Source organism: Tetrao urogallus, assembly GCF_951394365.1.
Source record: "Tetrao urogallus genome assembly, chromosome: 3".
Classification (NCBI taxonomy): Eukaryota; Metazoa; Chordata; class Aves; order Galliformes; family Phasianidae; genus Tetrao; species Tetrao urogallus.
Window position 1 is genome coordinate 20477629 of NC_136815.1, and position 21124 is coordinate 20498752.

Consider the following 21124-nt stretch of genomic DNA (forward strand, 5'->3'; position numbering starts at 1 on the left):
TACTTGTGCACTAGTGTAGAACTGGGAGCAGCATTATGTTCTTCCTTTTATGAACATGCCCCAAAAATGATTTTTCCCAAAAGCTATCTGATCCTGGTCACATGTGTGGAGGTGTGGAGGACATCTGAGAAGATGCCGTCTTACAAACTGACCTGACTTTATTTTAACCAAGGGACTCTTTGGGTAATCACCACACACTGTCCTGCAGGGGTAGGTGCCCATCCCTGGCACCTCTGCAGCAGAACATGGAGCATAACCCTAGATTTTAAGTAAAACTGTAGAATGACTTTTGGCTTAGAATCAGGTTAGATTTCCAGGACTGTTTGCAACTAAAAATATTTCTGTCCCATCCAGACCATTGAACAGCACTCCATCCCTCCAGGACTTTGAGAGTTTTGTCCCACTGTTAGAAGATAACTTTCGTTCATCCATCTGATAACAGAGGGTGACTGTTTGGCTTGCTCCTCAGTGACAGCACTAGAACTGTTTGTTCAGGAGGGCAGGCCAGCCTGAACTTCATTTCAAACAAAATGTCCCTGCGTAAGCCATCTTTCTTTCTCCAACCTTTCCTGGCTGCCTACTTGCTCTCTGCTTTGCAGCAGCAGGATTTTCAAAATGTCTCGATGACTTTAAATTCTATTTTACTATTGGTAGCTTTATTCCACAGAGAGTAGACTCTCCAGCTTCTGTTGGTGATCATGGCAACACTTTTCAAAACTCATTTTGTTAGTGAGATCCCTGTCAGAAGCATTTAACAACTTCTAGCTATGTGGTTTGTCTGTTCCTTTTTCTTTGTTGTTTGTTTGCACAAAACTCAAACTGTTCTCTAGAAAAGTAGCCTGTTGCCATAATCAATAACAATAGCTGTTTCCATACTTTATAGTATGTAGTCATATGGTCTAAATCATTGTCAGTCATTTCCTCTTCCATCACGTTTTCCAAAAAATGTTGCCCAAACCAAACTGGAAAAAAGAAAAGAAACGAAAAGAAAGAAATGAAACCTTGCCAAATTCTATTGTATCCATGTCATAAACTCATAAACTACTGAAAGTTAGGGTCAGTGCAAAGATAAGAATCAGACAGTTTAAGCTAACTAATGCCTTTGTTATTGCTTTTTGAAACAAAGTTTATTTGGTGCATTTATTTCTTCTTTTGACAGCATGTGGACAACAAGAGGGTTTCTTCATCCAGTGAAATAATTGCTTTCCGCAAAGCGCTGTTGGATCCAGTGACAGCAAATCAGTTTCAACGCTTTGTGTCACTGAAAGGAGACCTACTGGAGAATGGAGTGCTCTTTTGGCAAGAGGTACAGAAGTATAAGGTACGGTAGTAAAGCAGCACAAGAGTACTACCATTCAGTTTGTAAGCAAATGTCATCTGTTACTGCAAATTAGGGGAAACTAATTTGGAAAACTGCAACAGGAATATCTCTAAGTATTTTCTTGTTCATAGGAAAACCTCATTCACTGTTCAACTGGTTTTGTTCCTTCAGAGTAATTGCTTTTTAATGACTTGAATATATTTTGCCTGTATTTCTTTTACTTGTTCAAACTCTCACATTCTCTTGAACCCCTAAGGGATACTGTTAACCAGCTAGTGCCCTGATTTTGGTATACGTCTTCTGAGAACCAGAAAATATGAAAGCATTAAAATGTTCACTCTTTCTTTACAGCTGAATATTGTTAAACAGAGAGACTATTGTTGAGTTTGGTAGTTCCTTAACAACCAGAGAGAAACTTTAAATGCAAGCAAATGTACAACTGTAAAGATAGTATCTACACCAAAAACTTGCATGTAAAATGCAAATGCCAGCTGCCTTGCACTCCACGCAGTGCAGTTGCATCTGACTGCAGCTGAGGAGGTGGCCAAAGTCAGCAGTGATTTCCTCTCTCCCATATATATACATGCCTCATTGTGCAATTGTGGCAGTGTGAGGCAGCACAGCATCAGAATCTTCTGGAGTGAAACTTTAAATCACAGCAGCCTCTCAGTAGCACTCTGGACTGAATTCAAGAGCACTGTGGATCTTTCCCTTGTTCCTCTTTTATTTTGCCTTTGGGATATTGCAGAGCCTCTCTTGGCTCCTGAACAGGGTGGTCTGGGAGCATGAGGTTAGCTAAAGTGCTCAGAAATTTGGAGGTAAACACAGGTGATGCTGCAGTAGCACTTGGGAATCCTGCTGCAGGCACATGGCTGCATTTTTGCTGGTTAGTTCTGGCATTTGAATTTGGGGTCTCTTTTAGAAGCTACAGCTTCTCTGCTTCCAGAGGGCAATTATCCTGTCCTCACAGAGGCTCTGACCTCAGTATGAGGAACCGTAGGCTGAAATGCTCTCTGAAGGTGCTGCTATCTCTTGGTTACCAGGAGACCAGCTTAGACTAGGAGCTTGACATTAAGGCACCTGAAGGTAGATGGCATGAATTCTCAGAATATCTGATGTTTTTTTCAGATTTGTTGCTCTTCTTTCTTGGACTATGGAGAAACTTGCGGCAAATGTGGAATGTAGTTTAAACTTTTTTTTTGTGGATCTGCTTTCTGAAGAAAGCCTTCATTGTTTTATATCCTCCCCCTTCTCCTTCTTTTTTGTTAATTTTATTTGTCTTCTTATCAAGAAAAAGTACAATCTAACCATATTTCTACATGCATGCGATTTGTCACGGTTGGCAGTTGATGCTCTTTATAGAAACAAAGGGCTGGAGTAGTAGGAGTGTTGTGGGTCAGGCTGAACTGGAAGAATATTGCCAAAGATGTGGGCAGTGCTCTGCATAGTGCATGCTTGTGTTGTCTGAGCCCTATCATGCCATCAGTTGAGATAGAACTCCCTTGGGGAGCTGCAGCCTGCATTGCTCCTTGTAACCCATGGACTGGCGGCACATCCTGGGACAAACAAAAAATACATTTTTTTTTGGAAAACAAATGTGATGAAATATAACTCTGTGGATCATTTCCATCTGTTCCTCTATGTTCGTGTCTCATTTCTCTTCATATCTTATGGCTTGTTTTTCTTCCCACTTACTACTGCGCTCTGCTTTTTCTGCTATGCTAGATGAGCAAAGAAAGCCATAATATATTCTTAGGATATACTCAATATGTTTTTGTATTGCTGTATTTTCTTTGTTGTAGCTGTTATCATTCTTTTTTCCTTCATAAAACTAAGAAGTATCCATAATAAAACAAACCAGCTCTTCCACATGCCACATTTCTGGTTAAAAGCCCTGTTTTTAATTTCTTTACAAAGTAAATAGCCAGCCTTCCCTACCAAAACGAAATGCATATTCTTCATTTAGAGATCTCTCTTCCTGAATATTCTCCAGAGTGCTCATTGTGCCCTTACTAGATACATGAAATAATCTATTGTTATAGAAATGTCTTGATGGAAAGTATGAGTTTCAGAGGGTTTCAAGGAAGCTGAATGACTTTTCTCTCCTGTCAAAGTCCAGTGGTAGCATCATCAGAGTGTGAAAACACAGTTAAATTTGCCTTTACCAAAATTATAGGACCATATTAAAATGGTAGAAAACCCCATTGCCCCTTTAAGATCTTACCTTTGTAAGTTCCGGTTTGTTTTGTATTCTGTCCATCCTGCCATGAATTATTTCAGACCTTGATGTTTTGGGAAACTAGAAAATCTTAAAGAATGGGGAAATGAGAAGATTTCAATGAATGGTAGGCTGTACTTGTAGCTGAAATTGTCCTCCCTTGTGCCAACATTCCTGGTTGTAATATCTTGTACCCCTCTAAATAATTCCTCTGTGTTTTTGGAGTTTGTAGAGTGCTGGTGTGTCTTTTTTTTCTTCTTTTTTTCCCAGTTACTATTGCAGTGCTATTCATAGCAAGCTCATTGTGAAAACCAGTGCATTTCACACCTGTAGGTGTGATTTTCTTTTCAGCAAAGTCTCCTATTTGCCTGTAATTTACTCAGATTGAGAGCAGGGTAAAAAATACACTGGCCATCAGAACGTGCAGTCAGAGACTATCACCTAAAATCAATGACTGCTGTATATCTGCATTTGCAAACCAGAAGTCTCATTCATGTTTTAACTAAGGCTGTGACCATGCACATTTGCTATAAGAATTTCATCCTACACACTGAAGGAATCTGTCTGTGTAATTATTTTTGTATGACTGCTACTCTTTGATCAGTGGGCCCCTGCAAAGGGTCTTGCATCTCTCTCTACGTTGACTGAAAGTACTGTTTTTTGTCTTTCAGGATTTGTGCCATTCTCACTGTGACGATGCCACAGTCCAGAATAAGATCACAACTATTATTGATCGCTTTATCAATTCCACCGTACCCCCAGCTTTGCAGATTGACATCCCAACTGAACAAGCACAGAAGATTTTGGAGCACAGGAAAGAACTAGGACCTTACATTTTTAGAGAGGCGCAGGTAAGAAGCTGGGAGAATCTCTGTAACAGATACGGCTAGAGTTTGTGTGGCTGATTTAAAGGACAGTCTTCATTGCTTCTGTGACTGTTTTGACTCTGTATATAAGCCTGGACATGAAGTCGAACACTACAGTCCTCATGTTCAGTGAAGACTGTCTGGTGAATATGACAGACAGGATTCAGTTATTTGTTGCTACACAAGCTGGACAATTTTTGTCAGCTAGCTGATCCTACAAAGGTGGTATCCAGGTCTGTGTAGGCACTCTGTCAGTATGAATGAACTTTGTTCATTTTTTGAGCCACTCGTTCTTTATCATTTAGTTAATACCAGAGAAGCAATTTAGAGTATTCATCCACGGAAATATGAAAAAAATGCAGATGTGAGTAAAGCACAAAGCTTAACTTACTGAATATTTCCCTTTATTACTGAAAGTCTGCAGACAATTTTCTGTCTCAGATCTGTGCACTAATCAGACTGAGCAGCAATTTACGAACCCTTAGTGCAGACTCCTTATTTTCTTATTCCTTGCCACTAACTTCTAAGACATATCTTCTAAAAACGAGAAAGCTAGCTCTTCCTATAACATTTCCAGCAACACATTTAAAACTCAAGTGTAAGTCCACAAAATATTTTGATTGAACTATGGTTTGTCAGAGAAAAGGGCAAGTAAAATCCTCAGAGAAATAAAACTCATTTCAGTCTGTGTAAAAAAAGAAAAAGAAAAAGAGGAAAAAGAAGGCATAAAACCAAGGGAAGAACTTGGCCAAAAAGTTGTGACTCAAATATGATGGCGACTCAAATGTCACTTTCAGGTACTTTGAGCTAGAAGCTGTGAAACGCTGCTCAATTCCTTAGAAGCCAGCTTTCTGAATGAGAATTAAAGATCTAAATAAAATGAAAACTGCGAGCCCCAGTACGCGCAGCAACAGAATTCGCTGAGCCCCTCTGTTTGCTCTGTAAAAATTGTTTTTCTTATTCTAGTTCAAAAAAGACCCTGTGAGAGATTATATCATTTAAAAATTATCCAAGATTTGCTCATAGATCTGTAATGTGGTTTAAGAGTCTTTCCAGAGGCAAAAAAAGTATTTCCTTTCTCTTAAGGAGGAAAAAACCTCTCTCCCTAATGAACTGAATATTTGAAATACTTGAGCAGTACAGTGGTGCAAAAGAAATTCTACTGGTGTATATTTTATCAAGAATACTTGTAAAAAAAATGATAGATGTTTTCATTAATGCAAACAATTGTTTAGGGAAATATATTAAACAAAAAAAAAAAGAAAGTGCCTTTTAACTGTGTTTTAGGAAGATTTCTCACCAGTAATAAACACATTGATGAAAAGCATGTGCCGAGCAAAGCTGGGTTGAAATGTCAGGACATAGTACGTAGGAGGAACAAGGCTGTGTATTCAAAAAGAAATAGTTATTTCATTCTCATGGTAAACTACATTTTATTTTACAGGGAACTCTGACTTCCTAGCACAGTCGAGGCTGACTTTCTCTTTTTCTGCACAGATGACAATTTTTGCTCTGCTGTTCAAATTTTGGCCAAAATTTTGTGAGTTTCAAAGCCATTTGCCTAGTGACAAAATTTTATGTGCCTTGGAGAGAAGAAAAGGAAAACGGATGCAGACAAAAGAAGGGAAAATATCAGAGGAAAGTCTCACGAAGTTTCAGGTGAGAGCTGAATAAAATCTGTTTCAAGGCCAAATGGATAGGAATACAAATATCTGTTTCTCAGCCTGAACCAAAGCTACCGAAACCTTTTTGTTAGAATTCAAGCTTTACATGCAATATAGTCTTAGGATGGTTAGTTCAAAATCCTGCCAATGCATGTATATACATATGTTTAACTTGAAGCAGATGAGTCAGTGGAATCCTCCTTCCATTAAGTAGGGGAGAAAATGTATTTTAGTGATTTTTTTTGTGCCAAGAGAAGAGCAGAAAAGAGGGCTGACTTTAAAATACATGCACGAGTACGATGGATACTGCAAACCTGCTTACACTTTCATGTGTACTGCCCTTTTCTGGAGCTTACAATCCTGCTGGGTCACTACTGAAAAAAAAAAAGCAGTTAAACAAAAAGATTTCACATTTATTGTTGAGAAAGAGCATTTTAAAAGGCTGCATGTTATTATTTAAAATACTTATGTGCTAGTTGCTTTGTGCACTCTTTGTCTTTTCTTATTTCTCAGCTTTGACAGTGAAATTGCAAGACTGTTCACAGTGAGTTTCCAGGCAGTGTCAGTGCATTAACAGAACTGGGATCCCTACAGTAATAGCACTTGTTAATTTGTTTTTCTTTGAATTTTATTATTATTATTATTATGTATATTTTTTGCTACTGATTGTAGGCTTTACAAAAGCTTATTTTTTACAAAATTTAATTGGCCAGTGTGGAGGGGAGAACATTTCAGAGGCAGAGAAATTATTGAACTTGCAAACGTCATAAACACCATTAAAAGATATTTACATATTTTAAATACCTTGTAAATGTGTGTTGAGACATTACTCACGGTGATATCCACATACTTGGACAGAAAGATGTATCTGCTGCCTGTAGGAACAGGTACACATTGTTATCTTCTTTTTAGATATATGAACACTGAGAGCCAGGGAATTGTTACTCAAAGTGGCACTGCAATGTCAAGTAAAGTCTACAATTCAAGAATTCATGTTGCTTTCTCCAAAGCTCGCTGCCTTCACTCAGATATGTCTGGCAAGGCCATTGGCAATACTTACAGTGCAAGAATGCAATATTTCAATGTAATACACTTTTGTGTTTTCACAAACTTATTTTTTCCATCTGTTTGTTGCCTGTCTATAATATTTCTGATTAAGATCAAGGAAGTAAAGAGCAAATCTTGGCCAGGAGGGTAAAAACGTAGTTTTTATGGGGAACAAATGAGAAAGGTGAATTACTGTTCTGAGTTGGTAAGAAACTTTAGAAACAGACATGCAGCTCAGCAAACAGTTTACAGGCTTTTCATAAAGGAGAGGAGAGGAGAGGAGAGGAGAGGAGAGGAGAGGAGAGGAGAGGAGAGGAGAGGAGAGGAGAGGAGAGGAGGGGAGGGGAGGGGAGGGGAGGGGAGGGGAGGGGAGGGGAGGGGAGGGGAGGGGAGGGGAGAGACAACATAAGTTGAGTCTACAACTCAGATGGTTGATCCCATATCCCTGGCAGAGCACTGCAGGAAGCTCCTAAAGCCACTTGGCCAAGTTCATGACAGAAACCTTTTCCACCTCCTGCAAAATCCAGTGCCTGCTCCTCCCCACCAAGCTCATGTTGAAGGAGAGGACACCTCTGGCAAGCATTAGAAATGATATTTTTTCTTATAGTATTTCCTGTATTTTTCCACCTCAGATATAATTTGCCATTTTTGTTCTCTGCCAAACTGAACAAGTGTCATCCTGAGCTGGAATTTTACTTTTTCCTTTGTCAAAAATTCATCCCTGAGGTGGCTGATTTATTGTGGGTTTGTGTTGCTGTCTGAACTGACCAGATAAGACAGCTGGATCTTTATGCTGCATAAAGGAAAAACAGGCAGACAAGGCGGTTTTCACTGAATAATGATGCATGATTCAGTATTATTTGACTATCACAGTATTTTTTGTGGGTGCTGACTTGGTATGTATGAGCTAGGTGTTGCTTAAGGCCTCCTGGCTGTGGTGTCAGTGCAGGGCCGTGGCCGATAATTAGGGAAACCATGCTCTGTACAGCAGAGACCTCTTTCAGTTTGTCTGGAAGGCAGGAATGAGTAGATACGGTGCAAAGTAAGCTGTGATACTTGGCACAGTGTGTTTGCTTCAGTATAGAGCTGAAACAGTTGCTTTAAAAGACAGTGCCTTGGGAGTGTATGATTTACTTCTCCCTTTTCACATATTTGCACTTAATGTGTCGCAGCTATATAGGCTCATCTCTGGCCCTTCTGTGGATTTGTTCCTCTGTTAACTTCACATGCCACATACTTAAAAAAATGCAATTAGTCACTTTTTGCAGACTGCCTTGGTGCCAGTTTTTGTAATTCATTGCATGCACAATTGCCCTTTACCTTCAAAACAGATTTTTTAGATTTTAGATGTCAAGCATACAGAACAGTATGAACTGACACTATAAGTTCTCTGCATTTAACAGAGAAAGGTTAAAAACATTTGCATTTATTTCACTTCACCATATCTACTCGTATCTCTTTTAAAGTACTTCAGTAGTAAATTTATTTGTTAGTAAGGGGTGTAACATTACAGTCTATTACACTGCCATAACACTGATTTATTATGAAAGGCGTTACTAAAGAAGTCATTTAATTCACCATTTACACTTAGAAACACAGCAAATATAAATGATATATATTAGTATATTAGTATACACAGTATTCTATACTGGCTTTGGCCTCCCTGTTCTAACAACTGAGGGTCCCACAGGTGTCAGTGAGCCTGCACACAGAGCGAAGATAAGCACCACGCTGCCTGGGCACCGTAAATGACAGGGCTATTGGACAGTGGGGATGATGAGGAAGGAAGAGGCACGTTAGTAGCAAAGAAGAAGGATTCTGGTCCTTCTGTAGATCTTTTGGGGACATATGAAATGAAGGCAGTCTGCAGGAAGACGCTGGTCAGGAATCTGTGATTAGGGCAAAGAAAATTATTAACAAAATGGTATCCCTGATATTTTTCAGTATGCACAAGGTGATGAATTATAAAACTGAGCATTACAAAACTGTCCACAATATATTCATAGTAAAAAATTATACTGCTTTTTTTACTGCTTATAATATTGTCATATTTTGAATGACAAATTTTGCTTCCTCAGGTTTGCTTTTTACTTTAGTCCATTAGCTTTAGGTCTAATTGGGAGTTATTATTGTCAGGGTAAAGAAGTGGCAAGCAGTGCTCTGGAATATCAGGCTGATGTGGAGAGAAGAAGAACATCATTTTCAGATGGATATGGATATGAGTGGCAGGTGAATAATTAACATGTTGCTATAGATATCGTCACATGAGAGATTAAATGATCTTGGGAGAATGAGAAGGTAGATTTGGTTTAGAATATTATCACATAGTTCTTCAATAATTATTTATTCTTCTACTCTTGTTTGCTGCTATCCCTCCCTCCCTCCCTCCCTCCTCCTCCTCCTTCCTTCCTTCCTTCCTTCCTTCCTTCCTTCCTTCCTTCCTTCCTTCCTTCCTTCCTTCCTTCCTTCCTTCCTTCCTTCCTTCCTTCCTTCCTTCCTTCCTTCCTTCCTTCCTTCCTTCTCTCCTCTTTCCCTCTTTCTTTCCCTCTTTCTTTCATTTTCTTCTATTTTTTTTTCTTTTTCTTTTTCTCTGCTCCTTCCTAGCTTTCTGACTTCCTGACTTAGTTTCTGAGTAGTGGTATTACATAGAACTTACTAAGATCTTTAGGTAAGGGGATTTTAAAGAATATCTATTAAAGGTAAGTTGAAGGAATGGAAGTTCAAGTCTGGAATAAGAAATTTTTCATTACTTGGCAAATCCATAGCTTGCAAAAAATTGGTTTAGATTTGAGTCCATTTCTACTCATGCATCAAAATATGAAGATGAACTCATTTTAAAAATCCAGGTATTTATACAGAAAATGATACAAAAAATAGCCACATAGTACTTGTTGCAAAATGTATTTAATGACGCATTGAATCTGTAGTGAAAAGGTAGCAGTCATTTTATTGCAGAAAGGTGAAGAATATGCACTCCAACTTGGACATATGAACTAATCATTCATAGCTACGGTGACACTGACAATATAATGGAGAATCTATGCTGTAAGTTTTTACTAAGACACAAAATGACAGATGGCCCCCAAACTTCTCATGTTGTAAGGAAATAACAGTACAGTTCCCATTCTGATTTGGAAGAGTGACCTGAAGTTTGCATGGAACCTGAACTGTGTTTCTTTCATTGTTAAAAGCAACATTTGTTCAAAAGAGACAGGTCTGGACCATTCTTTTCTAGGGGTAACATCATTCTGCTGGGCAGGGCAGGGAGAAAGAATGGTGAGGCTAATGAGTTTTGAGATGTGATTTGAGAAATGGCACATCAGAAGGACGTATCAAGGAGATGAAAAGAAGTCCTCAAAAGCACTAAATGCTGTAGCTTTGAAAGGAGAAGTCTGCTGTATTTAGTTTCTGAAGAAGAAAGTCAGAGTTGGTTAAATTGCATCTCATGCTGTTTTGAAATCTGCTCATTTGTAGTTATATTATTTTTCACATGATTCCAGTACTGTAATGATAAGAGTTCTCTTTTCAATAACTGAGATTATTCAACAGATGGGACATAACGTAAACAAGTTCTTTATCTCTTTGTTGAAATGGACCGTGAACTATCAGTGATGTGGTTAGGATGCTGATTTTTTTAATGATTCTTGCAGGCTTCCTGGTCCTATTCCAAGTACATAGAAGCCTTGGAGCAAGAGAGAGTACTGCTTAAAATGCAAGAAGATCTGGAGAAAAATTCATCATCATTATTTACAGGTTATAATGCAAGGGGAAATGGCCATAAACTGGAGCACATGAACTTCTGCTCCAATATGCAAAAGAACTTCATGGTGAGGGTGAGGGTGATGGAGCACTGGAACAGGCTGCCCAGAGAGGTTGTGGAGTCCCTTCCTCTGGAGATATTCAAGACCTGCCTGGACGCTTACCTGTGCAGCCTGCTGCAGGGAGGTTGGACTGGATGATCTCTGGATGTCCCTTCCAACCCCTACAGTTCTGTGATTCTGTAGTTCGAGGACGTGTTTAGCTGAAATTCTCTCAGTATATGGGCTTTGTTTGCTTTTCTTTGGTGTATCTGCCTCTCCTATATATTTGATTTCTGCAGCACATTGAGTGATAAGTTTTCTACAAAAGGGGAAAGTGAAAGTTGCATGTTACCAGCATTGTCTCTACTGCAAAGGCCATTCTGCAGAGGGGAATATTGGCCATTTCTTCATTCTGCACTGTGACACAGCAGTACTGTTTGAGTTACATAGGATTTTCGCATTCCTAGCTTCTTGTACTTCAGTAACCTATATACAATAGATATTGAACTTTATGTCACCAGTTTGTCAGTATAGTTTCAGGGCTTCTACAAGACATTACCTTGTGCTTCTGTGAGTTTCCACTCACTATCTTCCTCAAGGATATTATGACCTGTTTGTTCTTTAAATAGCTCCACTTAGCAGCAAGGCTAGAAATAGCACTGTGATATTGAAACATTCAATTTCATATCATTTTAATTTTCTTTTTATGTACAGGTACCTCATCTATGTCCTTCCCAAAGCCTGAAAGCTCTGGAAATTCCACAATTTCTCCAAAGAACAGTGTGACTTTGAAGAAACACTCAGATCTTCCCCAAAAAACAGAAAGTGAGTACCAGACAGTTAGCAAGTGTGCTTTAAAATTTGGATTCTTAAAAGCTAGCTTTCCTGCTCCGTGCTAACATTCATTAGTAGTAAGCTATTCCATTCCAAATCTTGTTTAACTGAAATCTGAAGCTGTACAGTCTCAATGTGAAGGCAATATTATTTTTACTGCAACCATATCAAGTGATGCTAATGTTGGCCAGATAGATTTTTTTTTCCAAAATGGCAATCTCTGAAGTGTGGTTATCTTGGCTTTCCAGTTAAAATATTTTAAATAGATGCAAAAAGTGATGCAGGCTGGCAAAAGACTTGACACAGAATTAGCAATAGATCGTCTCTGCTGAAGCATATTAAACATTAGAATGGGAGAAAGTAGTAGGATAGCAAAGAGATCTGTTAGAAAAAGATCAGAGAATCCCCTAGAGAGCTTTTTAAGCCTTTACTGAAATTAGATAGACTTAAAAAAAAAAAAAATAGAACTTGATTCTGTTACTCCCCTTCCCTCTCTGTTCCTCCGTTGTCTATTTCTGTGCTTCACTTCAATTTTAAGCCAATTGGTGTCCAGCCTTTCCACATCCTCCTAAATTTTCCAATGTTGAATACAATTTTCCTTAGCAGCACTTTCTGCATGTCACTTCAAGAAGAAAGCTACATCTTTCATTTTCTTTTCTAATACTCTCTTTCTGCCCTCTCATCACCTCCTCTAGCTGCAGGTAAAACTCATCCAGTTGCACTGGGCCTTATGTACATTTGCAGGTATTACTATGTTTTATGCTTTGATGCATTTTTGTGCTGTAGTTCTGCTTCACTTGAAGTTATACCAACATGAGGAGTCCTTGTGCAGGGGCTTCAGTTTTGCTCTGTAGTTGAAACCTCCAGCTGGGCAAAAGTTTCAAAGGGGCCTAGGAGGTGGCTGCAGTATTTTCTGCAGGCCTGCCAGCAATCCCTTGCCCACTTTGATTTTATAAACATGAGAAAGGCGCAGCTGACAGATATCAGGCTGTGGTACAGGCTAATGGAATGAGAAACTAGAGGTCGTGGGAGGTTTGGAAGGTCTCTCCCACTTGCTCCAATTACAATCTGCTCTCCAAGTCCCCTAGAAATTTGCATGCCATACCTCTTCCCAATAGCTCAATAGCTTTTTAGTCATTTCCTCCTTTTCCATCATGACTCTCTGGTAGTTCTCACCCATGTATTGATCTGTTTGCTTTGCATGTGGGCCAAAATATTTACAAAAGACCCCCATTGCTTTTGACAGCTTCTCTCCACTTAGTTACAGAAAAAGTCATGCCTTGTGCACTGTATATAAATGGCAAGGTTTGGTAGTGGGTTGGAGGGCTGGTCTCTGCTAAGACACTGGCTCTAGCTGGACACAACTGATTTTGACAGGCTCAGTACTGAGCCCAGCACAGAGCTGAGCCCACCAGGCTGGTGGCTCTGTGAGACAAAGTTTAAGAATGGACAAACAAAGCCAAAAAGAGGAGGAGAGAATAAAAAGAGTGAAAAACAGCAAAAGGAGCATCAAGGTCAGTAGAGGATGGGGAGAAGGAAGAGGAGGAAGTGCTTCGTGACACAAAGGAACATGGTTTAGTGGGCAATATTGGTGGTAGGTGGACAGTTGGACTGGATGATCTTGGAGGTCTTTTCCAACCTGGGGGATTCTATGATTCTATAGTTCATGGAGGGGCGACCTGAGGAGAACACACAATGGAGCAGAGGAAAAGAGTGAGAATGGTGAAGAGGCAGAGAAACTGCCATGTACACACTGCAGCTTCCCTCTTGCACTGCCCGTTGCCTCACCAAAGAGGCTATGTTTTACCTGTAATGGTAACAAGCAGGGGAAGAGAGGGGCCGGGAGTACTTGAGCTTGGGAAAAAAGGAGAGAAAGTGCTTTCCCTAAATACAGAAATGTTTCTTTCTTCTTCTTCTTCTTCTTCTTTTTTTATTTATTTTTTAATTTTTTTTTTTAAATTTCCCACTATCTAAATCACTAATTATTTGTTCTAAAAGGCAATAAATTAATTTTCCCACTTCAAGTCTAATTTGACTGCAACAGTAAATGATTAGTAGTCTCCTTGTCTTTATGTTGACCCATGACATTACTCTCTCTCATTCTTTCTATTTTCTCCCCTTGTCATGCAGTATAAGCGGGCAGCTGGGTGGGAGACTGCTAGCCAGGTCCAACCCACCACACCTTGTTTTTCAGATATTTTCTAACAATTTTTGATTGTATTTGTTGAATAATTGTTCTGACTATTTCAACTGGATGCCATCCGGCAATCACACTCTTATACCTTTTGCAGACAGATTAAAATCCCCCTGAGGAAGAAAATGCAGAGATACTCACTGCAGGAGGGCAAAATGCAAAACTATACGTGTGCAAGGTTTGTACTTCTGGAGCAAAACCAGCAACTTGGATTATTATTAAGAACCATGAGGGTAGTCAAGGGCAGAAAAGAAGCATCTTCCACTCTATTCCTCTTCAACATAACTGTGGTACTGACTCTTGTGTCATTTATTTGCTTAACAGTACACCTTGAGGTTCAAATCAATAAGATTCCATGAAGTATGTGCAGTAAAAACAATGATGGTACTAAAGATCTTGAAAGCAAGCCAAGTTTTTCAGTGCCTAATCTAATGAAAAAATAAAACACTGCATTAATTGACAGCTCTGAAGCAGTGTCTCAGCACGCTATTGTCTCAGTACTGTGATTCATACAACTTATGTTCATTAAAAATAATCCATCAGGCATCTGAACCATCCTAAAATCAAACCCTATTGTAATTTGCTTGCAGTCCAGCCTGATTTCCCGTCCAAAGTATACTTCAGCCTCATTTCAGACTCCTCATCCACATGAAAGTCTTAAAGCACATCAGGACACTGATCTGACTGGTAACTTTTATAAACTGTCATTCCTCCCATGGTGTTATACACTGGAAGATTTCAGGAATTCATAGCTCTTCACTAGTTCTCCCTTATTTTTCTTTTAAATCTTTAAGAGCTATAAAAACACTGGGGAAGAGTTTATGTTGGGGAGTTAGAGAAGGGGAGAGGCAAAATTCACCGCTAGGCAGGGACAGGACTGTTCATACCATTTTAAACATCATTCAACAGTCACAAAGCCATTCGCTTTAGTCTTCTCTACATGTGTCTAATGAAAATGTGTAAGAAAAAGATAGATCAGTGAGCTCCAGCTTGCTGAGTTGCCAACAACTTATCTTTCGATTAGGGATGGGATTGTCTTCTGCTCCCATTCCCAGCCTCTTGGACAAGAAGAAGGAATCTCTATGAGTTGTCAGAAATCAAGGGCCTTCACTTGGAGCCTTTAGATCATTCTGTTAAGGGCAACTTATTAGTGCTTTCCTCTTCAGCGTGGAGTGACAGCTTAAGTCCACTGATAGTCTTTTTCATTCTTCAAGCACAATGATCTGGTATTGTATGGGATTGTCATCAGAAGTTTCTTTAGAGAGGCTGGCAGGGAAGGACCATGTGCACTTTCATGGCTGTAGCTCCCCTGCCCACACAGCCTCAAAGAAGGAATAAGGGATGTCGCCAATTCAGTTCTTACTTCCCCACAGTTCAGAAACTGTTTGCTTCATGCTTATCCGTGTTCCTTCTCTGTTTGTGTTGTTTGCTCATGTGAAATCACCTGAGAAAGATTCATTGGGTGGAAGCTACAAGAAGGGAGTAAAATGTAAAATTCCTATTCCTGCTTTTCAAATTATCCCAAATTTCACAGATGCACTGAACTTTAACGCTCAGTGCATCTGAGGAGAGTGGAATGCAGCATCTTGCAGTGAGCAGAGCACATGTGGTGTTGTGTGGGCTACCACTCATTAATGTGAAAGGCAAAGAATCATCATGAAATGCCACAAATGCAGTGATGTATGTCAGTCAGAAAAACATGTGAATGGCCACCTTCTGCTGCTGTGGTCAGTTGAGTGCATGCAATCAAATGCTGGAGCATGGCAGTCAGTTTCTGTTTTGTTGTAACCTTGCCTTCATGGCATTTTGACACATTAAATAACATGTAAAAAATGCTGGTAGATTTTACTTGAATCATGCTTATAAAATTAAAAATATCATCCAGATAATTGTTAATGAAAATTTACCAGACCCCCCTGCACAAACTGTTGTCTTAGTCAGTTACTATGCTTTGTTCCGTGCACATCTATCACTTAAAAACAAACATAATCAAAAACACACTGTGTTTTTCATGTACTTCATGTACTTCAGTGAGTGAGCAGAATTTCAAAGTTCTGCAAGTAAATGATAGCCCTCAATCCAGTTTGCAGATGTCTCCATGTTAACTGAAATAAATATGCACATGTACATGTGCGTATACATTTATAGACCATGGATGATCACATCTGTTAGTAATGCTAGAAATGTGTGTCATATAATGATGCTCATTTATTTTTAAAGAGAAAATAGAGTCACTGAGCAGGGAAATACTAGGAGGAGGACTCTTTCTTTTCTGCATTACTGAATCATAATCTCATGCAAATCTGATCCCATGCAAAGTTGGATACCCCATTATTGTTCTTAGTGATACATCTGAAACAGAATGGTGCTTTTAGTATCTTTGCTGGGAGTCAGACAATGAGTGCCGCCACTTGCAGCAGAGAGCCTGGGAACTGCCCAGGTATAGGGACAAACTAAATGGCTTTGATCTAAAGAATCACTCCACGTCGCATCAGAAAGCTTGCTTATACATCTATTGCCTTTTGGTCTCATTCTTGAGATACACTCCCTGTCAGGCTGCTGATCCACCAGCAAAGTGAGCTCAGCAGTTTTAAAGGTCTAGAAAAGCTTCACTTGATAAATCTAGCACCTCTCCCTCTAAAAAATAAAAATGTATTCCTTACATTTAGTTTAACTATGTATACTACGGAATTTTAGAAATCTACAGCACTGTAGGAGAACAGTTCTGCTCAGAACAGACAATAAAAACAGCTATATTTTTAGAAACCTGCAAATGTAGAAATTTTTCTGGATGATTTTGGTTTTATGCTTTAGTGGAGTTCAAAATACAGAACCTAATAAAATACAGAGTCTAATCAGACTTTTGTTGTTTACTCCCAAGAAATGCAGCATATTGGAACTATTTTGCAATTTTTTAAGCCATCATTTGGATTCATAAATATTTACATTTAGATGCTATTACTGTGTATTTCACTTCTCTCTCATCAAACCTGGCATGTTTATTAAAATATTTTACAGTCTTTGCATGCCAGACACAGCTTAGCATAAATGGTGTAGTCTTGAAACTGATCACTGAAATACTTCTGGTATCAGTGTAAGTTGTGACTACCCGCTTCAGGGCCTCGATACATTTTGCTTTGACTTCTGTCCTGCTACAGCATGGCACAAAGCATCAGACTGTGAGATGAATTCCTGAAGACAAACAGTGCTGGATGCTGTTATTGACATGCATACTTACCGTAGCTTTCCAGTGTGGTGGCAGTGGTGGTCACCAGAGCATTTAGAAAGGAGCAGAATGCTTTCTCATTTGTGTCTGTACTATGCTGCTGTGCCAGTGCCTCCATAGCCCTCATCATCTTTTCTTCTTCGTGACTGGTTCTTAGGGTACTATCAATGGGAGCAGTCTTAGACACTGAGCTCTGTTTGTGCCTTCAGTCTTATACAGTATTACAGACCTGGGGACATTTTTTATCTGTTTTCTATCACTTGTACACTGTGAGATGTCCAGCCTCAGCCTTCTACTACTCTAGTTAAACCTTGAGCATTTTTTTATGTGTGTGTATATAAAAATGATTGAAAATAGATCAGGTGCATCAAAATTCTGTCTCAAATTTAGAAAATATAATCTTTGTTATTTATGTTTCTAATGTTAAATACTAGGCCCAGCTGATCACTGTGCACAGTGCTAACATAGCTGCAGCAGTCTGTCTTGAATTTGACCTCTTCAAACTGACCCATTACATTCAACTGATGATTTTTGCTTCTGCCTTTTTATAGAAATGCTTTTAGTCAGTCACTGTGAATCACACCTGAATACAGCTAAGGTGGGGCTGTATGTGTCTTTTCTAAGCTTACAGAACATTGTTGGTTTAAACATATTCAAGAGTAGTTCTAAAAATGTTAGGGAAAGACAGGTTTGAACAAAGGTTTGAACAAAAAATTTAGATCTGGATCTGTGCTCACAGTTCAAGCCTACCTTTAATGGTCTGATTTAGAACATTCCCAGGATTTCAGAGAGTTATAATTCACATCTGTGTTTCTAAGTCCTTCATGCATGATTGCTTGAATGTGCGCTTTTGGAACAGATCCATGTCTAATAGGCTAAATTGTAGTTCCCAATTCAGAAGCCACATGGTATTGCTATATAGGTTTTTTTTTTATTTTTCCTTCTATTATGTGGCCTTCAAACAAGGTTCTGTCAGTCCTGCACGCTGGATTAAGAGAAAACACTGAAATCTACACTTTCTGTCTACCTTCTAATGAACCCATATATTTTTATTTCTACTGGTGATTTCATAAAGCATTTACACAATGGCCACAATGGATACTTCTCCGCCAAGCAATAATTTCTCAGAGTGTAAGGGCAGATTGGAATTATGCAGGACCCATTAAGCTGTCATAATATGTTAAATGTAATCAAGGAAATTGATGAGATTCTCTCATTTTTAATATTCATTTAGCCAAGCTGACTTCTATCTCAAGTGCAGGCTGCATTTACTTGGATTTTCCTCTATTTCTCTAACTAAATTAATATATTTAAGTTTCATAGTAACATATGTGAAAGTGTTGACAACAACACTGCTTATTCCACATGTTAATTATTTGTATGTTAAGTATTTGTTCAGTATGCCGATGAACGATGTGTACTTCTCATGTTAGCTTTTCATTTCAAGTCAAAAGCAAATGTAGTAAGTGGATTTGTGCTTTTAATTTGAGATATTTCTTTTTCCTTTAAAATGATCTCGTACACGATTCCTCTGGACCATATGCGTTTGAAAAACTTCTGTTGGCAAGAAGTTTAAAAAGAAAGTAACGCTCTCTTCTCAGAAAAGGGATTTTAACAAAGCAAACCAATTGTGCCGCTAATGAGAAAGTTAAATGAAACAAATGACAAGACAAGAAAAAAAACACAGCATCACACTCAAGGAATGTGCAGGCACACAATAGCTTGTGCAATATTCCTCATCTGTCAAAGCCAGCAAATATGGAGATGTCACTGGGAATGTTCATTAAAATAGTCTGTGGTGCCCGTGGCTCAGTAAATGCAACCAACCAGCTTTTAGCATACTTTGTGTTTTTCACCTGTAGGCAAGCAATCCGATTTCACCCCAGCTGTAACTCAAGTGATCGGTGTTGGTTTTGTAAGCCCTTAACCCTGACTGGTTTGAGCAGCACTCATCCCTGACAAAGCTATTTTGGGAATAATATCTGTCACATCTCTACAGTAATGTACACCTTAACCATTTTGGAAACGTGTTTATGTGTGTAAGTATGTATATGTATCTAAAAAAATCTCTACTTCACTGATTCATGTGTTTGTATGCATATATTTACACTAGATACATATGTGCATAAATTACCACACTTCAGTAAATTATTTTACTGTCATAATGACATGGGACTGAAGCTTGATGTACATCATTTTTTTCCTAATAAAGTTTTCCGCTGTGTTGCTTCTGTATAATTTTTTGAAAATGAATGTCTTTTGTTTCATTAAAATGATTCATTTTGTACTCGCATTTCAGAGGATGGAGTCCTTATGCTTTCTTTGTTGAGACATGTGGCTCTTTGCAGAAGTCTGCACGGCTGCTGGGAAGAGAAAATAAGTGCATTTTTCGGGAGTTCTTTGGGCTCTAGAAAGCATATGAAAGAAAAAATTAACTTTTCCTGTTTTTTCTTCTTTCAAATGAGAAAGTCGTAATTAACAGCATATGTTGGGCCACTCGTTAAAGATTATGATAAATGATTAGTATTTTCAAGCTAATGAGCTGAATACTTGATCTAAAAACAGCGAGTATATATGTGTTCATCTTCCAGCTATATCTTCCAGTTCAAAGATCATCCTAACTCCTGGCTGCTTGATCCTGAAATCTGCTTAATATCTTGAAAAACATACTCCTAATTTGTGTCTCCAGAGGTGCTCGGCACCTGGCACTAGCAGGCTTTCAGAACGCTCTCCAAGTGACAAAACCACATAAAACCTTTTTTTTTCCCCCCTGAAAAAAACCCGAGAAAACAGCACTTTTTTTTTTTTTTTGTCACTGCAGCTCCACATGAAAGTATGTTCTAAAACAACTTGAAACACGATAAAAACACAAAATACACGGGCTTGGTTGGGTTTGCCAAGACAGCGTAGTACTAATCACGGACTGTACGCTGAGACACCAGTTAAGCATTGGAACAAACTACCCAGAGAGCTCTTGGTATCCTTACTGTCATCAAAGGGGTACTAAAAACAGATAAGGTATGCACATCTGCCAGGAACAACTAAGTATTTTCAGACACACACTGGGGCAGAGGAATGAGTAGATGAACTCTTGAGGGACTTGTTTTCTCCAAATCCATACTCAGGTTGTTCTGAACACAAACTCTTAGCCTCTGCTAAGGAATCTTACGACAGTCAAGGGCCATGACACTTCATTTGCTCTGCACCCGAAACTCCCACTGAAGCCAATTATTCAGTCTAATTCAACAAAGACCACAGCTTCTCTGGCAGTGCAATTGTTGGTAACCATCAACAAACTGATTCATCTACAATTGGGCCAAATGTTACAAAATCTGTTTCTGAGTTCTTGTTTGTACCCCCTTCATAAGATTACACCAAAATTAAAGCATGCAGTACTTGAACTAACTTCAAAGGCTGAGCTTGCACTTCTAGCTAGTTCAGCCTTTTTATTGGTTCATGTTTTCCATTTGGCTTCAACATCCTGTTCTTTACTGATGCCCTTCTACAGTTTCATTTACAAATATTATATCCTTGGTTAGTGAGCCATGCTAATTAATACTGCAGTGGAGGCTATGGATTATAGTAATCTCATGCCTCCTGCTTGGAAAAATGCTGCAATTTTTCCACCCATTTACATGTAAAGCCATATTGAATATGGCCAATTGGTCTTAGGAAAGTTTATCCTGAGCTTATTTAACCAGAATATACTTAACTAAACTCATTTATGCTGTTATCTGTTGTCAGTTTTGTTCATAATGAAGCTCAAAAATTTCAATGTAGTAGAAATGTAAGATCTACTACATCCTAATTAGGTTATGTCGAAACAAAAAAGTAAAGCCGAAACAGGCTGGTTTCAGCATGCATATTTTTAAGAATGTCTGTCAATAACAAGTTTGTTAAAAAAACACCAACAGATGATTCAACCTCTTTCTGGATACTGTACACTTCTGACTG

General features: G+C 38.8%; 1 protein-coding gene across 1 annotated transcript in view; it reads left to right on the forward strand.

Annotated features, from left to right (window-relative positions):
• Nucleotides 1-21124, forward strand: part of RGS22 (regulator of G protein signaling 22) — a gene marked incomplete at both ends in the record, with an annotated part of 72443 nt that overhangs the window by 46192 nt on the left and 5127 nt on the right. Inside the window, 6 exons of the mRNA XM_079533393.1 lie at nucleotides 1160-1321; nucleotides 4211-4390; nucleotides 5903-6064; nucleotides 9253-9345; nucleotides 10767-10869; nucleotides 11631-11741. Coding sequence (XP_079389519.1) covers nucleotides 1160-1321; nucleotides 4211-4390; nucleotides 5903-6064; nucleotides 9253-9345; nucleotides 10767-10869; nucleotides 11631-11741 — 811 coding nt within the window. The remainder of the gene's footprint in view (nucleotides 1-1159; nucleotides 1322-4210; nucleotides 4391-5902; nucleotides 6065-9252; nucleotides 9346-10766; nucleotides 10870-11630; nucleotides 11742-21124) is intronic.